Source organism: Mytilus californianus, unplaced genomic scaffold (genome assembly GCF_021869535.1).
Source record: "Mytilus californianus isolate M0D057914Y unplaced genomic scaffold, xbMytCali1.0.p SCAF_7, whole genome shotgun sequence".
NCBI classification, from domain to species: domain Eukaryota; kingdom Metazoa; phylum Mollusca; class Bivalvia; order Mytilida; family Mytilidae; genus Mytilus; species Mytilus californianus.
The window spans coordinates 110,824,312-110,849,975 of NW_026262723.1; the positions used below are offsets into that span (position 1 = coordinate 110,824,312).

The following is a 25,664-nucleotide window of genomic DNA, read 5'->3' on the forward strand; positions in this document are numbered from 1 at the left end:
GTTTTAGTTTGTAACCCGGATTTGTTTTTATCTCTATCGATTTATGAGTTTCGAACAGCGGTATACTACTGTTGCCTTTATTTATACTGATGGATCGAAAGATGGAGACAGAATATCATCTGCTGCAGTTTTTTTGGTCACTGAGCTGCAAATCTCCGCTTTCTTTCTGCTGCGTCCATCTTTACTTCAGAGGCAATTATTCTTGCATTGCAGTTCATTGCTACTTCCAACATTTATTATATGTTCTGACTTGCTATCATGTCTTCAAGCTATACACAATACCAAATTAAAAACCCGTTACTTCAAAAATCCTTTACGTAATGAGAAATGTTAATATTATTGATAAAGAAATTTTGTTTCTATGGGTGCCAAGTCATACCGGCATCCATGGAAACACAGTTGTAGATCAGGAAGTAAAAATGCCAAAACGACCAAATATCTAATTGTGAAATACCATATACTGATTTTCAATCTAATATAAGAGAATATGTTTTCAATACATGAAAAAGGTATGGAGTCAAAAAAAATGCATGAAATAAAACCAAATATATGCAAACCTTTACACACAATTTTTATGTACAAATATAAATATGTTGTATATATAGTGTAAATGATTTTAAAGTTTTTTTCATTTGATCTTATTGGTATAATTTCGCTGTAAAATAAAGTTTTATTAAATTGAAAGGCCTTTTGTCTGATTTTTAAATACTGTCTTTTGCTAAAATATCTCGCCGCGATATAGGCTTTTTATGCTAATGTGGCGTAACGAAATCACCAATCAATCAACCATTGGTCTATGACTTTGAGGTGTAGACTAAATGTCTAGACAATTTACTGAGTTTTCTCCTATAAAAGTTATTACAAATGTATGTTTATAATGCACTTCAAAGGAACCTTCTAAGTATTTTTCATTTTACATATTGATACAGATACTAATACAAAACTATATGTTTGATCAGGAAGTCGTGGTCTGTTTTTTGTTCAGTATTTTGTGGAGAATATCTTGTATCCTACACCCGTAGTGTAACTTATTTTAGTTATGTTGATTAGTCATATCAAGTGATAATGGATCATGCAATAATGGACTGGTAATTTACTCTTATCTAACCCTAAGACATCACTAATTTCGTATAAATTCGTAAATGTACAAATTATCTTCCCTTTTAGGTGTTGTTGTAATCTTTTATATTCCAACATTATATTTGGTGCGTTTACAGATTGGTTCTTACCAAGAACGCCCAAACCCTAAAAAGTAGTGTGGCTTTACCAAAAGTTTGGTATGTAGAAATTGAGTTATAACATGACGACATATATATATTAAACGACTAAAAAAATGCGAAAACGGTTTAGTACTTTTAAACAAAAGGTAAGAACACAAAAACGTTGCATAATTTGCTTCCAATTTAATTTGTACATGATCCATGTACTTCGAGTATATACAGATTACTTCCTTTTACAAATGTTTATACGACGATTTATACAGCTGTGTCTCTGTACACATCAATAAATTAACAAAATTTTCGAATTCTTAACAAATATTATTATCAAATTGAGGAGTACAATCCTTTAACATTTTTCACCATGCAATAAACCTGTCCCCTTATAGTGTTCAAATCTGATAGAACAATACATCCAAGAAGTGCTAAAAGAATAACTATTGGAATTGTTCCTATAATCGTAGCACTGGGTCTTTTATCTTTCACTGAAATTTTCCTTCTAATCTGCGATGAGAGGGTTTTAGTGTCAACTAAAAGCAACTGTCGAATTTCGTCTCTTATGTTCTCAACCTGCTCTGCTGTTAAGTTATTGTGATATTTATGATAGCAGAAAGAAAAGCATGTCAAATTATCAAAATGTCCATGAGAATTGACCGGTTGTGTAGTCTTCTCTGCTGTAGGCGTATGATCATCGGTATTTACTGTTGTTGATGAAGTGGTACCTGTTATTCCCTGTGATGCAATCAATGTCGCTGTGTCCATATGTGAAGTAGGCAGTATAGAGGTTCCTAGTTGTGATATTGTCAATGCCGCTGTGTCCATATGTGAAGAAGGCAGTATAGAGGTTCCTAGTTGTGATATTGTCAATGTCGCTGTGTCAATATGTGAAGTAGGCAGTATAGAGGTTCCTAGTTGTGATATTGTCAATGTCGCTGTGTCAATATGTGAAGTAGGCAGTATAGAGGTTCCTAGTTGTGATATTGTCAATGTCGCTGTGTCCATATGTGAAGAAGGCAGATTATTGGTTTCTAATTGTGATGTTATCATTGTAAAACCGATTTCAGATGACACAGGCATTTGAGTAGTGATCTGAGACAAAACCTGTTCTGTCGACATTGACGAATAATCATTAAGTGAAGATGTTAGATAATCAGCCGTATAAATATCTGAAAATAAGTCATAAATTACATTGTACACGAAATTCCGATGTGTGTGCCGTTACATGAATTAAGATATTTCCCTGTACATAAAACCGTCACAGAAAAAAGTATTAAACATTACAAACCAACGATTCATATGTAATTTGCCAATAAATGATAGTCATAGAAATATCTAATTGAAATAAGTGTACAATACCTTTGTCAATAATGATCTTTTATAAATTTCAATTTCTTGTTATATACTGCTTCATACAAGTTTAAGAATGTACCATTTTTCGGGGTGGGTGTATCATTTATTTAGCATCTTCACGGAACAACAGGTGTTTTTCTAAGTGTTTTAATTACTTAATAATTATATCTCGAAATACATTTAGAATATACTAATAAAGATAACAATAAAAGAGGGAAACGCATTAATTCCAAACGAGCAAATACAACGGAGTCTACAGGGTAGGCATTTCTCGCTATGTGTAAGATATTCTCATGCAACATGTTTCCAAGGGTTTTTTTTTATTTCACGCGCTGTAAAGACTACAAAGCAGGGTTTTTCCATAAATAGACCGAAAATCATCGTCGATGCATCAAATTGGTTGCCATGAAATATCATAATTTCTCGGTGAAATAAAATCCAATATTTTTACATGTGAAGAAATCCTGTAATATCGCTTCTCTGAAATCCTACATAAATAGCTGTTGACAAGATGTTGCTATAGCGTTGCAAAAAAAAACGATTGGCGAATAATAAAATATCATATAGTTACTTGCATCTTTCTCGATACGTACCACTAGTGTCAATTTCGCTGTTGTGGTAATATCCGTATATCCCAATTCTTTCAGCAGTAACATAGTCATCTGTGGATAAAAATTCATATTACATGAGTACATTTTTAGGACACTAAGCGCACCAGTTTTCAAGTATCAAATCACAGATAGAGTTAAACCAAAGACTTAATAATGTTTAACAAGGAAATGTAAATGCTTAAAAATATATTTTCAAAAAGAACAATAAACGGAAAAATAAATATTTATTCAAATGAATCAAATCATCAACTTACCATAGGGTTCGTATAATGTAATACGACAGCGTGGATTATCAGGAGGAGTGTCACCACTTGGGTAGATTGTCAACCTAAAACATGATGTACGAAGTGGTTCAATGACGTGTACTGTTGAAGCTTCAAACACCTGTATAGAAAATATTGATATTTTTTTTTACAATGTAATTATATTATTCATGAATAAATTATTACAAATGTAAACGTTACATAGTTTTTTTTCTATTGCTCCAATTTATTCATTTAACATTACCGGTTCTTATAATGAATCATACTAAGTGCACATCCTTACCCTAAAATTATCTATTTTCTGTGTAGATTTTTTGAGCTCAAATAGGGCATGCAAATCGAGGCCATTGTCAATTGTTGAATAGACTTTCTTTATCCAAATTTGATTTTTTTTCAAGGAAATTAATCAAGAACGCAATATGACCTAAACAGCGGCATGACGTTTGGTTATTAAGCAAATGACAATGGAAATTTGGAGGAGCTTGTACTTGAATTCATTACATGATGGGTAAACATCATTTTTATATTTTAATGCACTATAAACAGTTAACGAAGATTTCATGACAACTTATTTTTCATTTCTAACACATACTTTTATCACGTTCTTTCATCATTCATTTCAATATTAAAGTTATTCACAATGACATCAATGATTCAGTATGAAAAATCGTTTCCCTAAATAATTCCAATATTATTTACCATTAATTTATCGGTTTTAGAAATTGCTTTTCTTTGTGTTTTACTCGCTTCTTACTGTCTCTTGTATGTATTTTCGTTTATTTTGAATTGTGTTCAGCTTCTTTTGTTTTAGGATGTGCCAAGTAGTTTTAAATTTCTGTTATTTTACTACTTAATCCACATTACGGTGTTTAACTTATACATGTGATGTTTTACTCTTCCAATAAAATCTTTTCTTTAACTGGGGATGTAAATGAATATATTTCTTACGTTGCAAGTATTGTACCTCCTTGTTTCTAAATGTTTAACATTTGTTTCTTAATTTAATTTAAAATATGTAATCTGGTAAAATATTTGTCTTCCAAATTGTTTTTTACAGACGTTGCCTCAATGGAAACTATGCCGCTGCTTTGCCTAGGTAGAATTGTTCAATTTAACATCTGCAGAGTTTTATCAAGTTATTATATTTTGATATTCAAATATTATCAATTGTCATAATGACAATCCTGTTCGACGGATGCCACATATAGAGCAGGATCTGCTTACCCTTCCGGAGCACCTGAGATCACCCCCAGTCTCAGTCTTTAGTTTTCTATGTTGTTTTGTATGCTGTTTGTCTCTTTGTCTTTTTCCGGTTTTTGCCATGGCGTTGTATATTTTCGACTTATAAGTTTGAATGTCCCTTTTGACATCTTTCGCCTCTCTTTTATTGGGTGTTGATGAAGGCAATTACTATTGTACTAAACAGTAAATACAAAGTCAGAAATTTGAACCAAGACTAAAAAGTGAAAACGTAAGAGGAAAACAAATTTGTCTGGATGGTTGATAACTTTTAATGTGCCCTCATGACAAAGTAAATACTTTAATAGATTTCTGTTATTCATAATATTAGTCGTACCTTGAGATCAAATTCGGTATATCTTTGAAACGAATCATTATAAGAACAACTTTCTCCTGAAAATTCAAATGTGAAATTACTGATGCCAAAGTTTATTTCGGAGAGTAAAACACCACTAATGATTTTATTTTCACCTTTTCCATTTCCAATTTCAACCTTCAAAACAAAACGAAAAGGTTAATATTACATCAAGAAATGAATATCATAAAAAAAATTAAGCACGTTTATAAATGACCAAACAAAGAAAAATGTATTTTATAAATCATGTCATATGGAAGAAAGATGCGTAAAGCTTTGGGATATTGATGTCTAAATGTTTTGAACTGAGTAAATAAAGCTTGCGATTTACAACTACTTTCAAATGTTTTGTCATTAAGCAAAAGCAAAGTAAAAATTAGAAAAAAAAATCAAACCTTCCAGAACCTACATATTGCACATGAATTAAAGGAGATATTGGTCAAGGAAATGATTAATGCATTTGTTCTTTTTCTGAATATGCGTTAACTATATGTCACAGCGACATATTTCAAATAATCTTATCTTAAACATCAATTTTCAGGTTTGGGATTTTTTAAATATCTTGACTGCGAGCTCCACTGCAGAGATATTTATTGTCGAAATGTGCAGCCGGTTCAGTAAAATTGGTACCGTAAATGTTATTACATAGAGAAAAAAAAACATCAATACAACTGAAGACTAAAACTGACCAGTTTCCCGTCTTTAGATAGGTACATTTTAGTTTTATTTTAAACTGTAAATTATTGCCTTCACCTTACAAATTACAAGATATAAAAAGAAATGATTACACAGCAATAATATGAATACATCCTTCAATAACCAGCATTCTTTGTAACTAGCATTCCTTCTTCAAGGAAATTCAAGAAATATTAATGCCTACAACAAATGAGTAAATCGTGACACATGATTTTCAAAATCAATTCCAATTTCATCTTTGCATCAAAATAGCAAAACATTTAAATGTTTTGGGAAAGTTGACATTTAAGTTTAAACGTGTTTAAAAATATAAGAAAACTTAATTTAAGAACAGAAATATTAATTACTTACTGAAAACGTCTAAAATTTAGGGCTTTGTCTTCATTTAAATACCACTACACCAAAAGGATAGAATTAGTACCTAACGATTGGCGATTCATTGTATAAACGTACGTACGTATGTTTTGTCAGTGATTAACTAATCAATCAACATTTTAAATTGTACTCTATATGGAGAATCATTTTTGCAAATCTCAGGGTTATCACGTGCACCCGGTATAGAGTATTTTTACTTTGCCCGTCTTTAAAAAGCACAACACCGAGTTGTCCCTCTGGAGTTTGATACAATCTATATTTAATATACCGTGAAAGTTTTTGAATATTCATGATCCGCCAAGTTCGCCACTGTATCGATCAACATGACATTGGTGCTGTCAAAATTTATAACATCTGAAAACATGGATAATATTATATGTTAATTCTATGACCAATGCATCTCTGCATTGTTTTTTTTTAAGGTTGAAATTGTTAAGAAAAATACATAATATGACATTAGCCCTTATATTCTTCTGATGCAGGCTTTTAGTCAATGATACTACAACCAAATGACACAAACAATCAAGCCCCTATAGATATGTAGGTATATGCAGGTTTTAATGATAGACAGTTCGTTCACACAGTATGTCAAGCTCTTCTACTTATGTTGTGGGTAGATTAAATCCACAATCAAAGAAATGTACCATATTAGATATAAATAGATTAAAAGATGAACACAACTATCTTCTCCGGATTTTTCTTTGCGGGATAATATGTAAAGTAAAAATATAAAACGACGGTGACCGCTACCTTCGTCAGAGCAATTTATGTTAAAACATGTTAGTTTTCTAGTTTGAATTGTTTTACATTTGTCATTGTAGGGCCTTTTATAGCCTGCTATGCGGCATGGGTTTTTTACTCATTGTTGAAGGCCATACATTGACCTATAGTTGCTAACTTCTATTTCATTTGGTTTTTATTGGTCTTTGGTGGGAAGTTGTCTCATTGGCAATCATACCACATCTTTCTATTGCAAAAAAATAAGTACATTGAACCGCGTTAGTAAATTTGTGAAAATAACATCGTCGAGGCATTTAATAACTACGAATAAAGTCAAAAATAAGGAAAAAATCTCGTTTGTCTACATTTTTTGGTCCTATTTATCAACTTCTGTGTAGGTGCAAGCAAATGTATTCTACAGACCTTTAGTATCTGTCATTTAAAACTCCATTGGATACCATCAAAGTATTCAATAGTTTTTTTTTGGTTTTTTTAAAGACGAATTATAAAAAATGTATATTAGAAAGATATTTTTGTTGTCTGATATTTACCATGTGAGTAAAATGCCTTGACTGATGACATTCCACAGGGTTGGTCGTCATTATTTTCATCTTTACAGGTAAAATCGAGACATTTAATATCATGCACTATATGCTGGGTAATACTGGTTGACCCGAGTATACATTCGCAGATTATCATACTTCCTGTCGTCTGAAATATTTAGCATATGTAATAACTAGTCCAAATAATTATGACGTCTTGAAAGGCTTTTTTAATAATTTTTTTCTGTGAAAGCTTTAGAACGGAGTCACAGAAAAAAATAAAATAGCCTTTCAAGACGTCATAATTATTTGGACTAGATTCTAATATGACGTGCTTCTTTCGCTTTGTAAATAACAGCGTGATAAAATTCACGATTATATCTATACTTAGCGCGGACTCAGAGATGAACATATTAATGGCTGTTCTATTTACCTCCCATGTAAATCCATATGTATCGTATTAACCTATGTGCAAACACTATGCGGATTTCGTTGTGTTCAAAATGAAATTGAAAAAGTAACTACAGAATCGTTTTTCCTATTCTAATGCATAACAAAAAAATTTTATGCATAAGATCTTAAAAAATGTATAAAATCAAAATAAAATAAAAATCCTCGAAATTTCATGAATGATCTTGGCGCATTAACGTCATGTAAAGTAAAATAACAAAACATACCGAACTCCAAGGAAAATTCAAATCGGAAAGTCCCTTATCAAATGGCAAAATCAAAAACTCAAACACATCAAACGAATGGAAACAACTGTCATATTCCTGACTTGGTACAGGCATTTTATTATGTAGAAAATGGTGGATTAAACCTGGTTATATAGCTAGCTAAACTTCTCACTTGTATGACAGTCGCATAAAATTCCATTATATTGACAACAATGTGTGAACAAAACAAACAGACATAATAGGTAAAAATGTCAAAAATAGAGGTACAGCAGTCAACATTGTCATATAATCTTAATCACTATAAAAACAAACAAATATGTCAACAAAGAAAAACAAAATGGCATATAGACAAAGCACATAAGCAAAAATGAAAGACAAAAATACAAAAAATGACCACAGCACAACAACACAATGGCGTGATGCATAAGTACCGAGCCACGCCAAAGAAAATTACCAAAAATTGACTATACAGTAAAGGTTAATAATTTACAAAGACAAAAAAAAGAACGTTAACGCTCAAGATGAAATTCGAATATCACGGCCCAGGCCATGTGAAAAGTTCCAACAAATCTATGGCTTGCATGAATTATTTCTTAAGTAATCCCTGGAATTCATGATGAGATCAAATGAATCAGTACCAACTAAAAACAACAAGAAAGAAAAATCATAGAAAGTTATATGAAAAACTTATGTACATTAAAAGTAAGTTAAACACAAAGGCTTCGGTATTTCTTTAAATCGCAGTTAAATGGGGGTATTGTATCAGTATTTGTCCATAAAAATACTTCTTGCATGGGGTTGTTAGTCTTCATAATATGTTTTCCTTGAAAAAAAATCACGACAAAAGGTTCAATTTTTGAGATCACATGCTGCCATGTGAGCTCTTGAAAATCTTTAATTGTATTTATACTGTATCATTACGACAACTTATTGTTATTTATACTTTGAAGGAAAAAATATTCTTCTTTTCCTTAATTGTCATCGTTTTCAACATGCTTATGCATTTATATCACGTTATATTATTATCTAGTTACTTTTTATGATGACTTTTCAATAGTGCAATCAACACTGCACATAAATGTTGATTTTGTTATCAGTAAATTAGGACCATACTAAATAGTATTGTTATACACATATGCACTTTATCGGTACTACAATTTGTCTTTATTTTGGCATTGCTCAAGGTCGTGTATTTCTCTGAATGTTAATGACGTCTTTACACTAAATCCACTGGTTGTTGGATTTGTAATTATTTTTTTTTTAGTCCTAGATACATTTTTTTATTAGTTGTTATTAGCTTTGAGCTAGCTGTCAGTGACTGCGAGTACTCTCAGATCTGTACTTAGTGTCTTTTTTGTAGTAAGGGATGAGGGGTGGATAAATACCCTGCCACGTCCGGTCTGTGCTTTAGTTACATGTTTTTCTGCTTTGTATCGATCTGATGAGTTAAGACATTTTCAACTGATTTTTTTAGTTTGTTCTCATTTGGGCTGTAGCACCACTGTCCAAGGTAAGGGGAAGGTTGAGCGCTCACAAACATGTTTAATCCCGCCACATTCTTATGTGCCTGTCCCAAGTCAGGAGCCTGTAGTTCAGTGCCTATAATTGCTTACATCCATTTCATTTGAACTTTGGTGGATAGTTGTCTCATTTGTCACATCTCCTCATTTTTATAAAGTAGAACATTTCAGAAACTGAAAGCATGTTACCACACACAATGTACGAAAGATTGATTCTATCATTTTTTATTTATTTATTTATTTATTTATTTATTTATTTATTTATTTATTTATTTATTTATTTATTTATTTATTTTCCTTTACTTTAATCTAACAAATGCATTTTCCACCTCAAAATTATTGGTCAGTCATAAAGGGTGAATGACAAGGCGGGATGTCAGTATACAATATGCTCAAAATCTCTTTGTAAAAAGTTTAACCAATGTTTATAGTTTGTCCTTATGTTGTGCTGTTACACCACTGTCCCAGGTTAAGGGACGGGTTGAGCGCTCACAAACATGTTTAACCCCACCACATTCTTTATGTGCCTGTCCCAAGACAGGAGCCTGTAGTTCAGTGGTTGTCGTTGGTTCATGTCTGTCATATTTGTTTTTCGTAAATTGTTTTGTTATAAATTAGGCCGTTAGTTTTCTCATATTTGTCATGTCGGGGCCTTTTATAGCCGACAATACGGTATGGGTTTTCTCATTGTTGACAGCCGTACAGTTGCCTACAATTGCTTACATCCACTTTATTTGAACTTTGGTCAATAATTTTCTCATTGGCAATCATACCACATCTCCTTATTTTTATATTAAATTCTAATAATGTAGCCTTAACCATGATGAATTCTTGGGGTTTGGTATTAATTATCTCCGTTATAAATATATAGAATAAATCTATAAAATAAACCTGTAATAGCAAGGCTACAGAAAAAAATCTGTTCAAGTATATCTTTTCATTTTAACCTGATGACGACAAATTCAAATTCAAAATTAATGACTGTTTTTCTTTTTTTCATTTCTATGAATCTATGTCTTTGTCATTGATATTAACTAAAAGTGTAAATATTGTCATCATATTGCTTTGATCAAGGTATTGTTTCGGACTGTTTATATCATTCTTAAAGTCGCTTTGTAAAATTTTAGTCGTTTCTTTTACATAAATTCCCTGAAAGTCAAATTTAGAAAAAGTATTTGAACCTGTACTGCAAAACTGCTTGTGTAATTGCAAAACCACGCGCAGGAATCGATGGATGTCAGGTCTTTAGAAGAACGAGAAACAATGGCTTCAAATCCGCTGAAGTACTCAACACAATACTGGTAGGTTGTTGATATGATACCTAAAATATTTATAAAATATAGTATAATTCGCTTGTGTATTGTAGTCAGTATAAATAAACTAAATAAAACATTGTATTATGATACCTTCAATATCAATTGTATAGATTTTTAGAGGATGTTTTTTTCTGTATATGACACATCAAAGAAATCATATTTTTGAATTTTTACAACGGTACTATTTCATTGCCATGGAATCCCTATAAATATATATATATATATATATATATATATATATACCTAGTAGAATCCAGTAACATGTTGTTGTGTTTGTTTCGATAGCCTCTTCTGGATTGTTTTCCTTGATTTTATGTCTTGTGACAAAGTTTAGGGTGAATATTGTTTTATCCCTGTCCGTCCGTCCATTCCGTATTGGGTACATGGTTTGTCTAGACTAGCTAACTCCTTCCGTTTTCAAGTTAGATTTTTTTTTAAAGTTTGTCTGATCTTAAGTCATATACTAAGTATGGAGGTCCATTGTTGCTTAAATCCACGTCATTTGGACTCTGTTGGATAGTTGTCTCCACGTCTCTTAATTCTCAGATAAAAAAGTGTGCAAATTGTCAGAATTTTGTTTTCTTTAAATGTTCCATTTGTGACAGGATGTTGAAATTAGTCAATGTTATGACATCGTGACAAAAAGTCCAGTGATTTATTTCGGTGTAAAATGATTTCATGATGACTTTTTATCTTTTAAATGTTTTTTTTCACAACAATTCCAAATTCACCAAAAACAGTTGTTAACTCGATTTTGCACTTACCATGTAAAAGTAAGTGGTATGAGTTTAAACAAGGAGGGAAAAGCAATTATAGGACACCGTACGGAATCTCATATCTCAGCTATAATGAAAGACCCCGCCATGTTCATTTTTGTATTATCGTAGCATTCACATTTTTTACCTCCTGTTAATTTTGCAGAGCTTGAGTCATATGTTTGACAGGAAAAAAACTACTACAACATATTGTCCTATTTTATGGAATAAATAAGAATTATGAGGATCATCAAATATGTATTACAGACTATTTCAATTTGTACTTCAACATCTCTGTTTGCTAAATCTTTTTTTTTTTTGCTGAACTATACCCAAGCATACGGCGGGAACATTATCTTTTCTGATTTTTCTTTTTCTGTTCTTACTTTTTTATTCAGGAAACTTATGGCATATCTTTAAGCAATGTATTTTTATTGATTTTAATCAAGATTGTCCTTTTGTGACAAATATTTTACCACAACCGATAGCGTCGCCGATTAGCTGACGTACAATATATTTTACCCCAGCGTGGACTCAAATTGTTTGAAGAGCATGCATTTTATAATTGATAGTATCTAGCAATTACAAAAAGAAATTCTCTATAATTTGAGACCGTTTATCGTGTGATACTTATTTTACTGGAGACCGAAATACTATATTGACCTCCGAATGTCACGGCGTAAGGTTTTGTCCGATTTGGCATATTCACCACTTCGCCTTTAATTTATTATCATTTATTAATTAGCATTATCATGCTAATACGTGATTGTGGTTCTCATTTTTTTAATGATATTTATGCAATTACTTTTATTCTGTAATTCAAAATGTGATAAAAAGTTTATAACTCCTTGAAATAAATGATACCTCAGTTAGAACGTATCATCCAAATGCGTCCGTGGTTCGTTCTTTTGATAATTTCCCTGGATATGTGTTAAAAAAATGGGACGGTTTCCACGGAAGGTAGTGTCTAGTTAGGATTGTATTTTTTTCGAGTGAATTGTTCCGCTTTTTTCGAGAGTATGGCAGTGTTTTATCAAGCGAAACTACATGCCATCAAATCATTTCATGATTGCACAGCTTTATTTTTAAAACAATAACAAGAACGAAGGCATTCGGAACCTTTAAAACTTACTTTTTTATTACTGCACTTTAGGGAAGAACAATAACACAATGTTATTTTATATTATTAAATGAATCAAATACCTCCGATGTCATGCAGGAAAGGTGTCCGTTGTGACCTTTGAAAGTCATCATTGACAAAAAGCATAGCCAACAGACATGTCGGTCGCAATAACGTATCACATTCCAGGATGGGCTAACTAAGCAAGAATGCAAGCGTTGCCGTGTTACGTATGTCATCACTAGTAAGTAACGATTATCAGGTTGTCTGCATATTGATATTGTAAAATATCAGCTGCGAGTCACAATATGAAGATTTTTGTCGAGTGAGCGCAGCGAACGAGATAAAAAAAACCTTCATATTGTGTCGAGCAGCTGATATTTTACAATCTCAATATGCAGTTAACCTGATAATCGATTTATCTGGCTGTATTTGCGTCTTTTGGAAGTGTTTTCTTTGTTTCACCAGTAAACCGGAAGATGACTTGATAAGTTCGGGTCAAACTTATCAACGTCGGTTCAAACATTATGACGTAGCTGATATGTCCGGGTCAAAGTTATTAAGGCCGGGTCAAAGTTATTAAGGCCGGGTCAACGTATTTGACGTCACAAAGCCGTGATATGCAATTTTATTAAAAAGCTGAGCAGAGTGATATAGACAGTGGGACGACCGATAATTCAAATTATCGGATAACAGGAAGTAGGCGTCTGACATATCCGGAAAATGCTCACACTTTGCAACTCATACGAATAATATGCTGACAAGTTTAGATATGATGTCATTCTGTTCAGTAGTACTTAACAATAGTGTGGCGAAAATTTCAACACAGTTCGTTCAACATTTAGAAAACTTATTATTGGCAAACAGGAAGCAGGTCTTCCGAAAAATCAGAAAAGTGCTTACACGTTACAATTCATCACTGTTATAATTACCTAAGAAAAAATGTGAAGGAACTATTTAATTGACGAACGGCCGAAAAGACGGACGGACAAGCTGAATGCAATATAGTCCCACTTTTACAGTAGTGGTACAAAAAATATATCTTTCTACATGAAATACACCAAAAAATTCAAAAAATATAACGCAATAAATATCATCGCTACCAAATAACACAAGGTAATCACAAATTATAGCATCTACTGATTCACATCGTACATTACATACATGAAGTAGCCCTAGGTGACAAGCAGAAAAATCCATATGGTTGAACAACGTCCTGAAAACGACTGGAATAAGAATCGAACAAATTGAATCAAAATGAAATAAGTAATTGGACAAAAAAACGGCCAAGACAATAAAACAACAAATGAAAAATACGTGAATGCCATGACGTCTAGAAACGTGTAGAATAGAAAAGCTCTTGAGATTTATATTTATAACCAGCTGTGAATTCTCCATCCGTCGTATTAAAAACTCATTAGAAATACTAGAATTAAAATTTATTACGCCAGGCGCGCGTTTCGTCTACATTAAATGCATCAGTGGCACTCGAATCAAAACAATTGAAAGAATAGGTAAAATCATTGAAAACCAACAACATCCAATATCTTTTCTTTTCTGTTAGTTCAAAAAATTGTGACAAATATGGGCACGGGCATCTTTGCCTGGGGATGTCTAACTTTCTGTATTTCAAATATTTCGATATTTTATAAATGGTAAATTTACAGCAAATGATCATATCAATGATTCATCTGAGCACATTCCAACTGAGCTGTGACACCCTGTGGAGTAGTCAAGGTCAAACGTATAGACCACTTTTTCCCGAGGTTTTTTTTTTTTTAAGATTACGTAGGAATGCATATTTGTATTATGATTTAATAATGCATATTGCTAATTGATTAATTGCGTAATATTGTTAATTGACTGATTGCGTAATAATGTATATTGTAAATTGACTATTATGTAATAATGCATATTATAAGTTTTATGTAATACTATATTCTGTTATATGATTAATATGTAATATATGCATTTAAGGGAGTTATTGCTACGCAATAGTAAGATGATATAGCACGACACAAAGTTACAGTTATTTGGTGATGTTAAGATGTCTGTGAGAATGTTATATGCATGATGCAACTTATTATAAACTTAATAAATGCTTCGTACTTCTAGATACATGTATATGATAGTTAGATTGATTAGTGAATTGGACAGAGACGTAGTCTTTGTTAAAGCAGAAATGGTTTAACGAATTTCGTGCATCATTCTTTTCTTTTATGTAAATTGCATAAACTGCAGCCATTATACAATCATTGTCTAAAACGAACATAAGGCAAGTACAATAAGTAAGAATTGATTAGAGGGGAAAATTGTTTATTTTTTGGTTTTTCGTGTTTGTTTTGTTTTTATTCTAGTTTTGTTTTGTTTTTGTTTTTGCTTCTGTTTTTTGTGTTTGTGGTTTTTTTTTTTCTTCTTCACAATTGCATTATTGATTACTTTGTCGTGTATTATGATCCAAGAAATGTTGTCCCCCTTTGTAATCAATTTCATATATTGATCTTTTATTAGAACAGTTTTACCAATCGTTAGACTTATATTCTTGTCTCGGTGTATGTGTTTGTGTTGAGTGAAGCACCTGTATTTTGTAGACGATCCGTTACTTTCTCATTTTTAATAAATAGCGGTTTGTTTTCTTTAGATTCCTTTTACGTTGTGTGTATATAGTTTGCATTCTTTTACTTTTAAATTGTTACACAACACGTAATCGTGTATCTTGAAATTATAAAGACTGAGATAAAAGGAATATATATATTTTTATTAAACATGTACAATATCTACATCCCATATGGAGTTGTTGTAAAATCGTTCTTCAACACCCGTTTGTGAAATACAATCTTGTTAGTTTTATCTTCTGCCCGAGTGATAATGTTTGTAGTTTTGACATTTGATGACAAATTTTGTTATCATCAGTCACAGTTATTTTCTTTGTTTTTCCTTCTACGACATCTTTCATTGTTTTAAAATTCAGTTCGAGTGAATTCTTACAGTTTAATGTTATTCCTCGGATTTTACAGCATGTCAAGTTTCCATCTTTATCGGGATTTTTTCAGTTTATAAACGTAATTCATAGGTCCTCCTTTTATAAAACACTCAATTGTATTGTTTGGTGTTTCATCCGTTAGATCACCCAAATAGTCACCAGTGTCTGACATCCAATCCCCAGGCTTAGAGCTGAAAATGATGGAATCAGTATCACAATATAGTGCTCGCTCTCCGAGATTTTCTAAATAACTATATAGTTCCAGACGAGCCTGTGTCGTGATATAGGCTGCTTTAACCACACTAGTTCTACCGGTTTCTTCAATAAATTGTGACTGGTTAATCCAATTAGTTCTGACCATATCATCCGTTACAAAACTGACGTCTTGGACTTCTTGACTGTCACTGGTCAATATATCAAAATAAACGGCAGGATCTGTTAAATATGTTCAACGTGGTAAATTTAATCGTTGACCAAACTTTCCCCAGAAAGAGTAAATAGAATAATATGTATATCACAGTACGTTAATCTAAAACAATCTTTATTTCAATCAAAAGTTATAATTTACCAGTAACATTACGTGTATAACATATGCCAATAAACATAAGATATGTTTTTTTTAATTATTATTATCTTGTATTATGAACAAAATACCTCTTAAGCATTAATTTGGCCAGTTGTCTAAGTCCTGGGTTCCAATTAATGTTCGTGCATCAAGCCTGATGCCTTCTTTTGTGTAATAGTCCTCTATGTATTTCTGATGGTCTTCTTCCGTTTTGCACCAATCGGGCCATCCGCTTGCCTCTTGTTTTATTTTCAAAAATGTATTCACCTATTCTGTAAAGACACCACCCTGTCTTATAAGTGGGTCGTATTGAACATTTTCAAAATGCCACACTTCGTATATTTCTGCTATCATATAACCTTTCTGTACGGCTTTTTTTTAATTTCGTCATAGACCCAAGTACCTGTCAAGGCCCTGCTATCAACGTCGTGGCAACAGTTTTCAGTTATACCATCATCCATACAAGTCCGACATAATCCAAACATTAGCTTTCCTCTCAGCCTTGCAGGAAGAACGGGGAGATATAAATTTTTTGGAGGGATAATTTTACATTTGACCAACCCTTCGTATTCATCGATGCTCTTAAAATTTTCTGTGATTATCATGGGGTGTCCAAGTGGAATCTTTCCTGTTTTGTTGATAAATGGATAAAGCGAGGTTACGTCATAATAGTGTATGCTTTCTTCTTTGGTCGCCTCTTTATACATTGTGAATGCTTCGGTCCGCCCTCCGTAAAATGCTTCCCTTGGTTCAAGAGGATAATGCAAAGTATGGCTCTTCACATACTTATTTAGATTTGTATCACTTCCAACTTCTTTGTCGAACTCACATTCCCAAAAACAGATGTATTTATATCCATTCTTTTCGAGAAAATTCTCTTATCGAGTGTTCTTTGATATTCTTTGACATAGCAAAGCATTTAGGACAAGCATGCCAGAAGCAACCATGAAACTCGTATACTATCTTTTCACCATCGGAAGTCTCGTGGTATCCATGAACAAGAAACGGACCGATCTGTTTTTCTCCTCTTTTTCTAGCATGCGTTATATCAATACCATCTCTTTCCGAAATATATTGTAGCCATTAAATTGCTTTAATAGACTGTTTTTGTTGAGGTTTATATCCATTTGGGGGTATAATACCAATACTATCGTACTCCAGGAAGTTTCTACGGAAGACAAAATTACATGCTGACGCTATTGATCAACAATTCTCGAAGAAATCGACACCAAGCTCATTATCAAGTGAAGTAGCTTCCATGAACATCTTACGAAATGCAAGGCAACCTTTTCGAAGTATTTCTACATCAGACTTACAATACGTCATCAGTTGTTCCTGGAAATCAAATGTTTCATACTTATGTCATTGTACCATTCTATAAATGCCTGTCTTTTTTCCGGTTTCATTCCATCGGGGTTGTAATATTTCATGTCCGGTAGCCCTTGAAGTATGGAATTCTGATTTTCTTTTGTATTAAAAAGATGTGGAAAGTACCCTTTACATAATTCCGTTAAACCAAATGACTTTGGAAACTTTTTAAGAGCCATGGGTAAAAAATTTATTGAATCTATGAATCTGATGTTGCACTTAGGTACATCGATAGACATAAACTTTGATCTACTCTTTATAACCTCAGGCAGAACTCCGTTCTGATATAAATATTGTAAAATAGGGTAACTATCGTATTCTTTAAAATTGTGACAAAGTACTTTAGCTTCACTGTTTTCTTCCGAGAAAAGCCATCGACAAAAATCAACTCTCGCTGTTTCACCTCAGAAAATGTATTCGTTTTGACCGCATTTTTCGCAACGAGTGCTACTGCCTACCTCTTTTGTCAGCCATTCTTCACATACTTTATGAACAACACATAAATTTGGCGTGTGCTTTCTGGTACCACACCACGATTGTTTGCAATGGATGCATCTTTCCCCTACTGTGGATGTTTTATATCCACGATCACATTGCAGTATTTCATCCTGTCTACATTCAAAATAAAAAAATAAAAACTTTTTTTACTTTTTCTTAAGTGAACTTTCAGCAGATGACTGGCCAATTTCGTGTTTATTCTGTGAAAGACAGTTTGCTCTGGTAACATATAACATTGACGATTCTCGGGAAAGTAATCTTTACAAACTCTACAATACTGCTCGCCACACTTATGAGGTGTTTTGTGTAATTTTGCATATACGGACTGACCAAATTGGTTACATCTAAAGTTAGTATTGCACGTTGACTGGCCTGAGTTACTTTTTTGTTTGTGCAAATCAAAAAAAATGTTTTTGCGAAAATAGCGATTGCAGTCCTCGTAATATTTCCACTGTTCTTTTTGTACATCATGGATTTTATAACAATGGTGGCAGGTATTATTACACGTATGACGTTCTTTGTGGTCGTATTCCTTATTACATGTCGTACAAAAGTAGTTACGACCTAAAAATGCTGCCATTTTTGTTATCACATCATAGTGGCAATCATGAAGGTAGAGATAAATTTTCTTTTCTGCTTCTGGTCCTTCGTAAATTATTGCATTAAAATGCTCTTTTGGGACAACGTGTATTTGATATCCCTCTATACTCTTTGGAAAGCATTGATATCGTCTATTCCACATCTCCGTAATGGTATATCAGCATTATGGTGTAATTCTTTTGCTAAATTTATTTGTATACTTCTGCCCTGTCGAATTGAATTCCATTTTTCGTGGCCATCTAATCTGGCTTTGGCTGTCATTATGGCTTTGGCGCAACATAACTCATCATAATTTTGAATTTGGAGGAAACACCTTTTTTCCTCTAAAGTTTTTCCTAGATCCACATATTTAAATCGTTTTCCTATACCACCAGATGGAAGACTTACAAGAAGGTATCTCCAGGATTTCTTCCATCACAAATTGCTCGTTAGACTGTAAAACTCTTTTCTATTTCGGTCAGAAATCGCTCTGCATTCAACTGTGATAACTTCATAAACGGCAAAGATATTGGATAATCGTTTTCTGGACATTGCACTGATAGTCGAACCAAATCGTCTGGTTCCATGAACTCTGTAACGTCTTTTATGATGGAGTTGAAGAGTACTCTGAGACTCTTTAAAATGTTCAAAATCCCCCTAATATCTAGCTCTCGAAATGCTATTTTATATCTGGTCGAAGTCGTGTTAAATTTTGGCATTTTCTGGGTTCCAACAACGCTTATTGTATACAAATCACTTGGGTCGTCATATTTTGTTACTTTCCTTTTTATTGGGGTCCATCTTGTGTTGCTTTCCTTTTTACACCTCCACCTGACTGATTATGAAAGTTTTGTTTAAATAAGGATTAAAGATCCGGATGACTAAACACCTTTTTACATTTCTCACACTGGTAAAACTCTGAACTGCTGCGTTTTCTTTCATGACTCTCTAAGTTACTCTTTCTATAAAATCCCTTGTCACACACACGACACCTGAAGACGTCTTGATGTCCTAGTATTCTTTTATGTTCATCAAATAAACTGCGTTTGGAAAATGTAGCACCACAGTGTTGACACTCATATTTCCTGGACATCTTTCCTCGATGATGATCCATCTTGTACTAAAGAATATCTATAAGAAAACGAATAAATAAGGAGATGAATATTCGCCTGCATAAAAACAGATCTTACAAGAAATATTTTCATTTTAAAATTTATGTTTGAAGTGAAAATATGTGTATATACCCTTATGTTCAGTGTTAATTTCCAGAAAAGACAATATGCAAAGACATATGAATAATAGCCATGGAAAAACTCAACCTTATATTGATGAGAATGAACCTTCAAACCCAGATTTAGAATTTCCTGAAACATTACCACCTGTAGACGAGTTCATATTAGTTCACCAATTCACTATGATGTTGGCTCGACCTACAGGGTCGGGAAAAACGTTTTGGATAAAAAAGCTTTTGAAGAGGGCAATGAGTATGATACAACCATCGCCAAAGAGGATAATATGGTGTTATAAACGATGGCAGCCATTATTTACTGAAATGCAATAGACGGTCAAGAACATTATTTTCATTCAAGGTATTCCGGATGACCTCAACAACGATTTATTCATAGACCCTAAATACCCTAGTCTTGACGTAATAGATGATCTCATGAAAGACGCAACAAATAGTAAAGATGTGTGCGAATTATTTGTCGAGGGAAGTCATCACCGTAACTTGGGTGTAACTTGCATCGTACAGAATGCTTTTTCAAGAGGAAAGGAAAATAGAACGATGAGCATTAATAGTCAGTACATAGTTCTCTTCAAAAATCCACGTGATCAAGTTACACCTGCTGTATTTGCTAGACAGATGTATCCAAATAATTCAAAAATATTTATGAATAAATGTATGGAAAGAGTTAAAAGGCCATACGGGTACCTATTTGTAGATCTGAAGCAGAACACATTAGAAGAAGAGAGACTAAAAGTTGATATATTTAATGAACGAAACTTAGAGAAAGAAAGTTCTAATGCCATGATTGGTGATGGAGGTGGTGGGGGTAGTATGACGCAGTATAAGAACGATGAAGTAAACAATTTTGATCACTTTGAAGTTAGACGCACAAGAGAGCAGTCGCTTTTTGGAGACGTGTCCGAATTTGTTGAAACTAAAGAAAAAATGCCTCCATGTGACGAATGTGGATTGATGTTCGAAAACTTATCTGATTTAATGAGGCATGTAAAGCGATGGTGTCCGGAAAATAACGATAGGAAGCGTAAATTCAACGCGGAACACGATATTCCTTCAAAGAAATTCAAAAAAGAAATACAGATTGAAGACGGCGAAAGAGAAGTTTTTAAGAAATTAGCTAAATATGCAAGAGACGAGACAGAAGATCTTTGGGAAGAGAAAGTTGACAAGTACCTGAAAAACGGTATGAAACTGAAGCAAAACACAGAGCTAACCGAAAACTTCGAGAAGATGAACTTGATTAATTTATGTGGAAATATGAAAAATTGGTGTATTATATTTTACAACTTAGAGTTGGTAGATTGCATTTAAAGGTAGTAAAGTTCATTGAAAAAATGATGCAAGAAGGAACTGAATATAAGAAAGCAATAAAAATGGCGATAAGAAAATACAAAAATGAACTTGATAATTATATTGATGAAGTCATTGAGGAGGAAGAAGGAGAGGATGGAGAGCAGGATGAGGGTGATGATGATGATGATGATGATGATGATGATGATGATGATGATGATGATGATGATGATGATGATGATGATGATGATGATGATGATGATGATGATGATGATGATAAGGAGGAGGGAGATGAGGAGGGTGATGATGATGAAGAGGAGGGTGATGATGAGGAGGAGGAGGATTAGAACTATAAATGTAAATCATTTCGCTCTCTCATTTTAATGTTCGCTTTAGGAGGAGGAGGAGGAGGAGGAGGAGGGATTATAATATGAAAACTCAAATTATGTTTCATTTTACTTCCGACATTCAACCAGTGCTCATGGAGTCGTGGGAAAAGTATTTACAGAGGATTTATTATGAGCTATCAAATGCCGCTAGTTTTACTGGAGCTGATAAACTATTCGCATTTGTAAAGCGAGATGAAAAATACAAACTCAGTAAATATAAGATAAGAAAATGGTTACAAAACCAAGAGTCCTATTCAATGCAGAGAGCTATCCGACGACCTAGAAATCGAACTAATATTATTGTTGCTGGTAAAGACGACCAATGGTCTGCCGATCTCATGTATATGGTGAAATTTTAGAAATATAACGACGATTACTCTTACGTTTTGGTCGTAATTAATGCTTTTTTCAAATACATATGGCTGCGAAAATTGAAGAACAAACAGGGCGAATCCGTTGCTTCGGCATTTAAAGACATTTTGAAAGAGAATTCGAACCGAATACGAACCGATAAAGGCCAAGAATTTAGATCAAGAAATGTACAACGATTTTTTCAATCCGAGGGAATTAAACATTTCTAAGCATTGAACGAGGTGAAAGCAGCTATCTCAGAAAGAGCAATAAAAACCATTAAGACCAGGATATATCGCTACTTTGCATATAAACAAACATACAAATACATAGACAAAATACAAGATTATGCTAAAGGTTATAATAAGACTGTACATAGAACCATAGATATGCCACCGAATGAGGTGTCTAAACAAAATGAAGAAAGCGTACATCTAGCTACATACTTTGCACGGAAGCCTTCAAAGAAAATGCCAAAACATTTGAGATTCAGATTTAAAATAGGAACTCATGTTCGAATAACATATCTTAAAAATGTTTTTACTCGTGAATATGACGAAAAATGGACCGGAGAGATATTTACAATATCCGGTAGATTTAGGAGAAACAATGCTGCAATATATCGCCTCCAGGGTTACAACGGAAAGAAATAGTTGGGACCTTTTACCAGAGTGAGGTCCAGAAAGTTACCATGAAAGATGATGATTTATGGAAAATCGAAAATATTGTCAAAACCAGAGGAAAGGGACCATATTTTGTGAAATGGCTTTATTGGCCAGAGAGATTTTCTTCATGGGTTAACACCCGCGATTTACAAGACTTGTGAATACTGTAATACTAGTTTAATAAAACATGTTTGTTCTCGAAAAGGTTTTGTTGTTTGTGTAATTGAGATATTTGATAGTACAAACAATTTATACAATAAATCTTACCTTAAGCAATAAACTGTCCAAGTTATTCCATTCACCGATTCCCCGTATATGTCGTCGTTAACTTCATGTTTAAATGTGGCGCAAAAATAAGCAGACATGCGCATTTAAATTGATTGCATGGAATTCAAAAAATTTAGCAATACGATTTCAAGTATGCGTGAAATATTTTGTTTTCAAAATGGTAATTACAAAGCAGCTGGTGAATTTAACTAGACATAATTCAGTATTTCACAGAGATAATAATCTGTTCACTGGTTTTTATCCATATGAACTACTCAATTTTAAATCATGCCCGTTGATGTTAATCATGGCGTGACCCGCTAGTTATATGGATGATTAAGGACATCTATCTTTAGAAGCTGCAGTTGTGGGAAAATATCTACTTTAGTTTTGCTATAAGTATATACGACGGATTTTAAATGTTAACTAGAAAGAATAGACGGGGTTTTGTTTTAATAATTTTTATGATCAATCAAAAAGGATAATCTAAATTGAATAACGGTAGATTATTCGTTCGAATAAAATTCCGATATAATTCAAACTTAAAAAAGTATCTAATTATTTATTAAATTAAATACGAAAATTAAAACAAGATGCACATAGTCAATTTAAAAGAAGTGCGATCAATTTATCAGCTTTGTTAAATATTCAACTAACGTTTGATTATTTGTAATAAGATTTGTCTTTGTCAGTTACAAAGCTTCAGGCCAGGTGACGACACTTAACAATAAAACAGTGTTGAGAGCTGGAAGGACAGATGTTTTCATAATCAATTGTGAAACAAATCATTTGAATCTCTTTCGTCAAGCTACAACGAAAAACATTGAATTGAAAAAAAAAACTATTAACAATATTAATTTAAACCTAATTTAATTCAACAGATCATTATATCTTTACATGTTTATATTTTCTCTTAATTATGGTATGACACTCTTCTTTCAAAATCATTTGAATATTAAATCAATGATAATTATCTTAAAGCAAACACGCCAAAAGGTCGACTGAAAACAAGTCGTAAACAATTAGGCTTATTACTCATTATGCATATATTACATATTAATCATATAACAGAATACAGTATTACATAAAACTTATAATATGCATTATTACATAATAATCAATTAACAATATACATTATTACATAATAGTCAATTAACAATATACATTATTACGCAATCAGTCAATTAACAATATTACGCAATTAGTCAATTAGCAATATGCATTATTAAATCATAATACAAATATGCATTCTTACGTAATCTTAAAAATAAAACGCGGGAAAAGTGGTCTATACGTATGGCCTTGACTACTCATATCAATGATTCATCTGAGCTCATTCCAATTGAGCTCTGACACTCTTAGGGACGAAACGCTCATTAGCAGTAGAATCGACACAGTGGTTGTAAAAACTAATCAAAGATGTAAGGCTAATAAATTTGGTACGCCAAACACGCGCTCGGCAAAATCAAATAAGAAATTGAAGAGAATTGAAAACCAAAAAAAAATCCAAAAGGTTATGCCAAATCGAATGGAAAAAGATCAAAGCAATTTCAATGAAATGAAAAATCAAAATAACAAGAGAAAGGTGAGACTTATGGGTAACGTATCAATAACGGCTCTATTATTTCAGCAAGTGTTGAAGAAATGTATCAAGTTGCATTACGATCAAGCCGTTTTCAGACTAGGATGAAATCTAGTAAGATAATGTAGTACATATAAACGATCTTCTACAATGATTAACTTAGCTATAGATTTCGCCGATAGGGTTATTGCAGGAAATCTTAACCAAAAACTCAGATGCTCCAAAAGGGCCAAGAGTTCCGACTCAACTAGTGTTCCATATTGACTCGAAAGATAAACTCTTACGTAACGTTTCTTATTTGTATACATATTCAATTTTATAAACATAATATATTTGATTGAATTTTGTGTTGCTTAACGTCCAGTGGCAAATATTTCATGCATGTTCAGGACGAGTAATATATTTGAATTTATCAAACACAGCGAATTAAAACCTCTAAAGGATGTCGTTATAAACATATTTTTTTAATGTATTACAGTAGGGTTTTCAGCAGTTCAGTGCATGATTTTAAATCCTATGATTCGGAAATAGATGTTTTCTGTTTTATATAGTAGTTTACACTAACCTATTTTTATCGAAAGATTTCAATATTTGAGTGACCTAAACACTTATATTTTACTCAACTGTTTCCTATGCCAAATGGGGTCTGTTCATTTTTCAAAAACAGTAGTTTGATAACATTATAGGTATTGACAATGGCAAAGTAGGCCTTCAAACTATCACTACGTCTCCTGATAGAGAATGGTATAGTGGCTGATCTGGAAAATAAAATACAAACAAATTTGGCCAGGAAACATTCATGCATATTATATCGGTATTTCTACTTCTATTGTAATCGTTTTATAATTTTGTTGCTTGATATTTTTTATTATTATTCGTATCCCCGTTGTTACAGTAACTATGGTAAAGAACATACAAGAACGTATGACACATTTAAAACAAAATAGTTCCTACGCATAGCTGTAACTTTGTAAATAAGAAAAATATTGGAATGACCAAATGAATTTTAAGGACTTGGGATAACTCTGGAACTCTTTTAAATAACATAACAGTTATATGAAATTAAAATGGGAGGACATACGTGCCCTATTGGTCGGATCAGAAGTGCCTGTTCTTTTGAACTAC

At 32.8% G+C, this 25,664-nt stretch overlaps 1 protein-coding gene across 1 annotated transcript; it reads right to left on the reverse strand.

Moving 5' to 3' along the window:
- Nucleotides 1–1,388: 1,388 nt before the first annotated feature.
- LOC127710040 (uncharacterized) lies at nt 1,389–25,291 on the reverse strand. Its single transcript, XM_052215765.1, has 8 exons — nt 25,164–25,291; nt 10,747–10,886; nt 7,378–7,537; nt 6,375–6,460; nt 5,018–5,173; nt 3,433–3,562; nt 3,161–3,229; nt 1,389–2,383 (listed from the first exon to the last, which is right to left on the reverse strand). Exons 3-8 carry the CDS (start codon nt 7,523–7,525, stop codon nt 1,545–1,547), a joined length of 1,428 nt encoding a protein of 475 aa, XP_052071725.1. The 5' UTR covers nt 7,526–7,537; nt 10,747–10,886; nt 25,164–25,291; the 3' UTR covers nt 1,389–1,544.
- Between the last annotated feature and the right edge of the window lie 373 nt (nt 25,292–25,664).

Coding starts and splice junctions, on each gene's coding strand:
- LOC127710040 (XM_052215765.1), bottom strand. CDS start 7,525: ATGATAATCTGCGAATGTATACTCGGGTCAACCAGTATTACCCAGCAT. Junction 5,174..6,374: donor AATATTCAAAAACTTTCACG/GTATATTAAATA, acceptor TTTGTTTTGAAG/GTTGAAATTGGAAATGGAAA. Junction 3,230..3,432: donor TACATTATACGAACCCTATG/GTAAGTTGATGA, acceptor TTTTATCCACAG/ATGACTATGTTACTGCTGAA.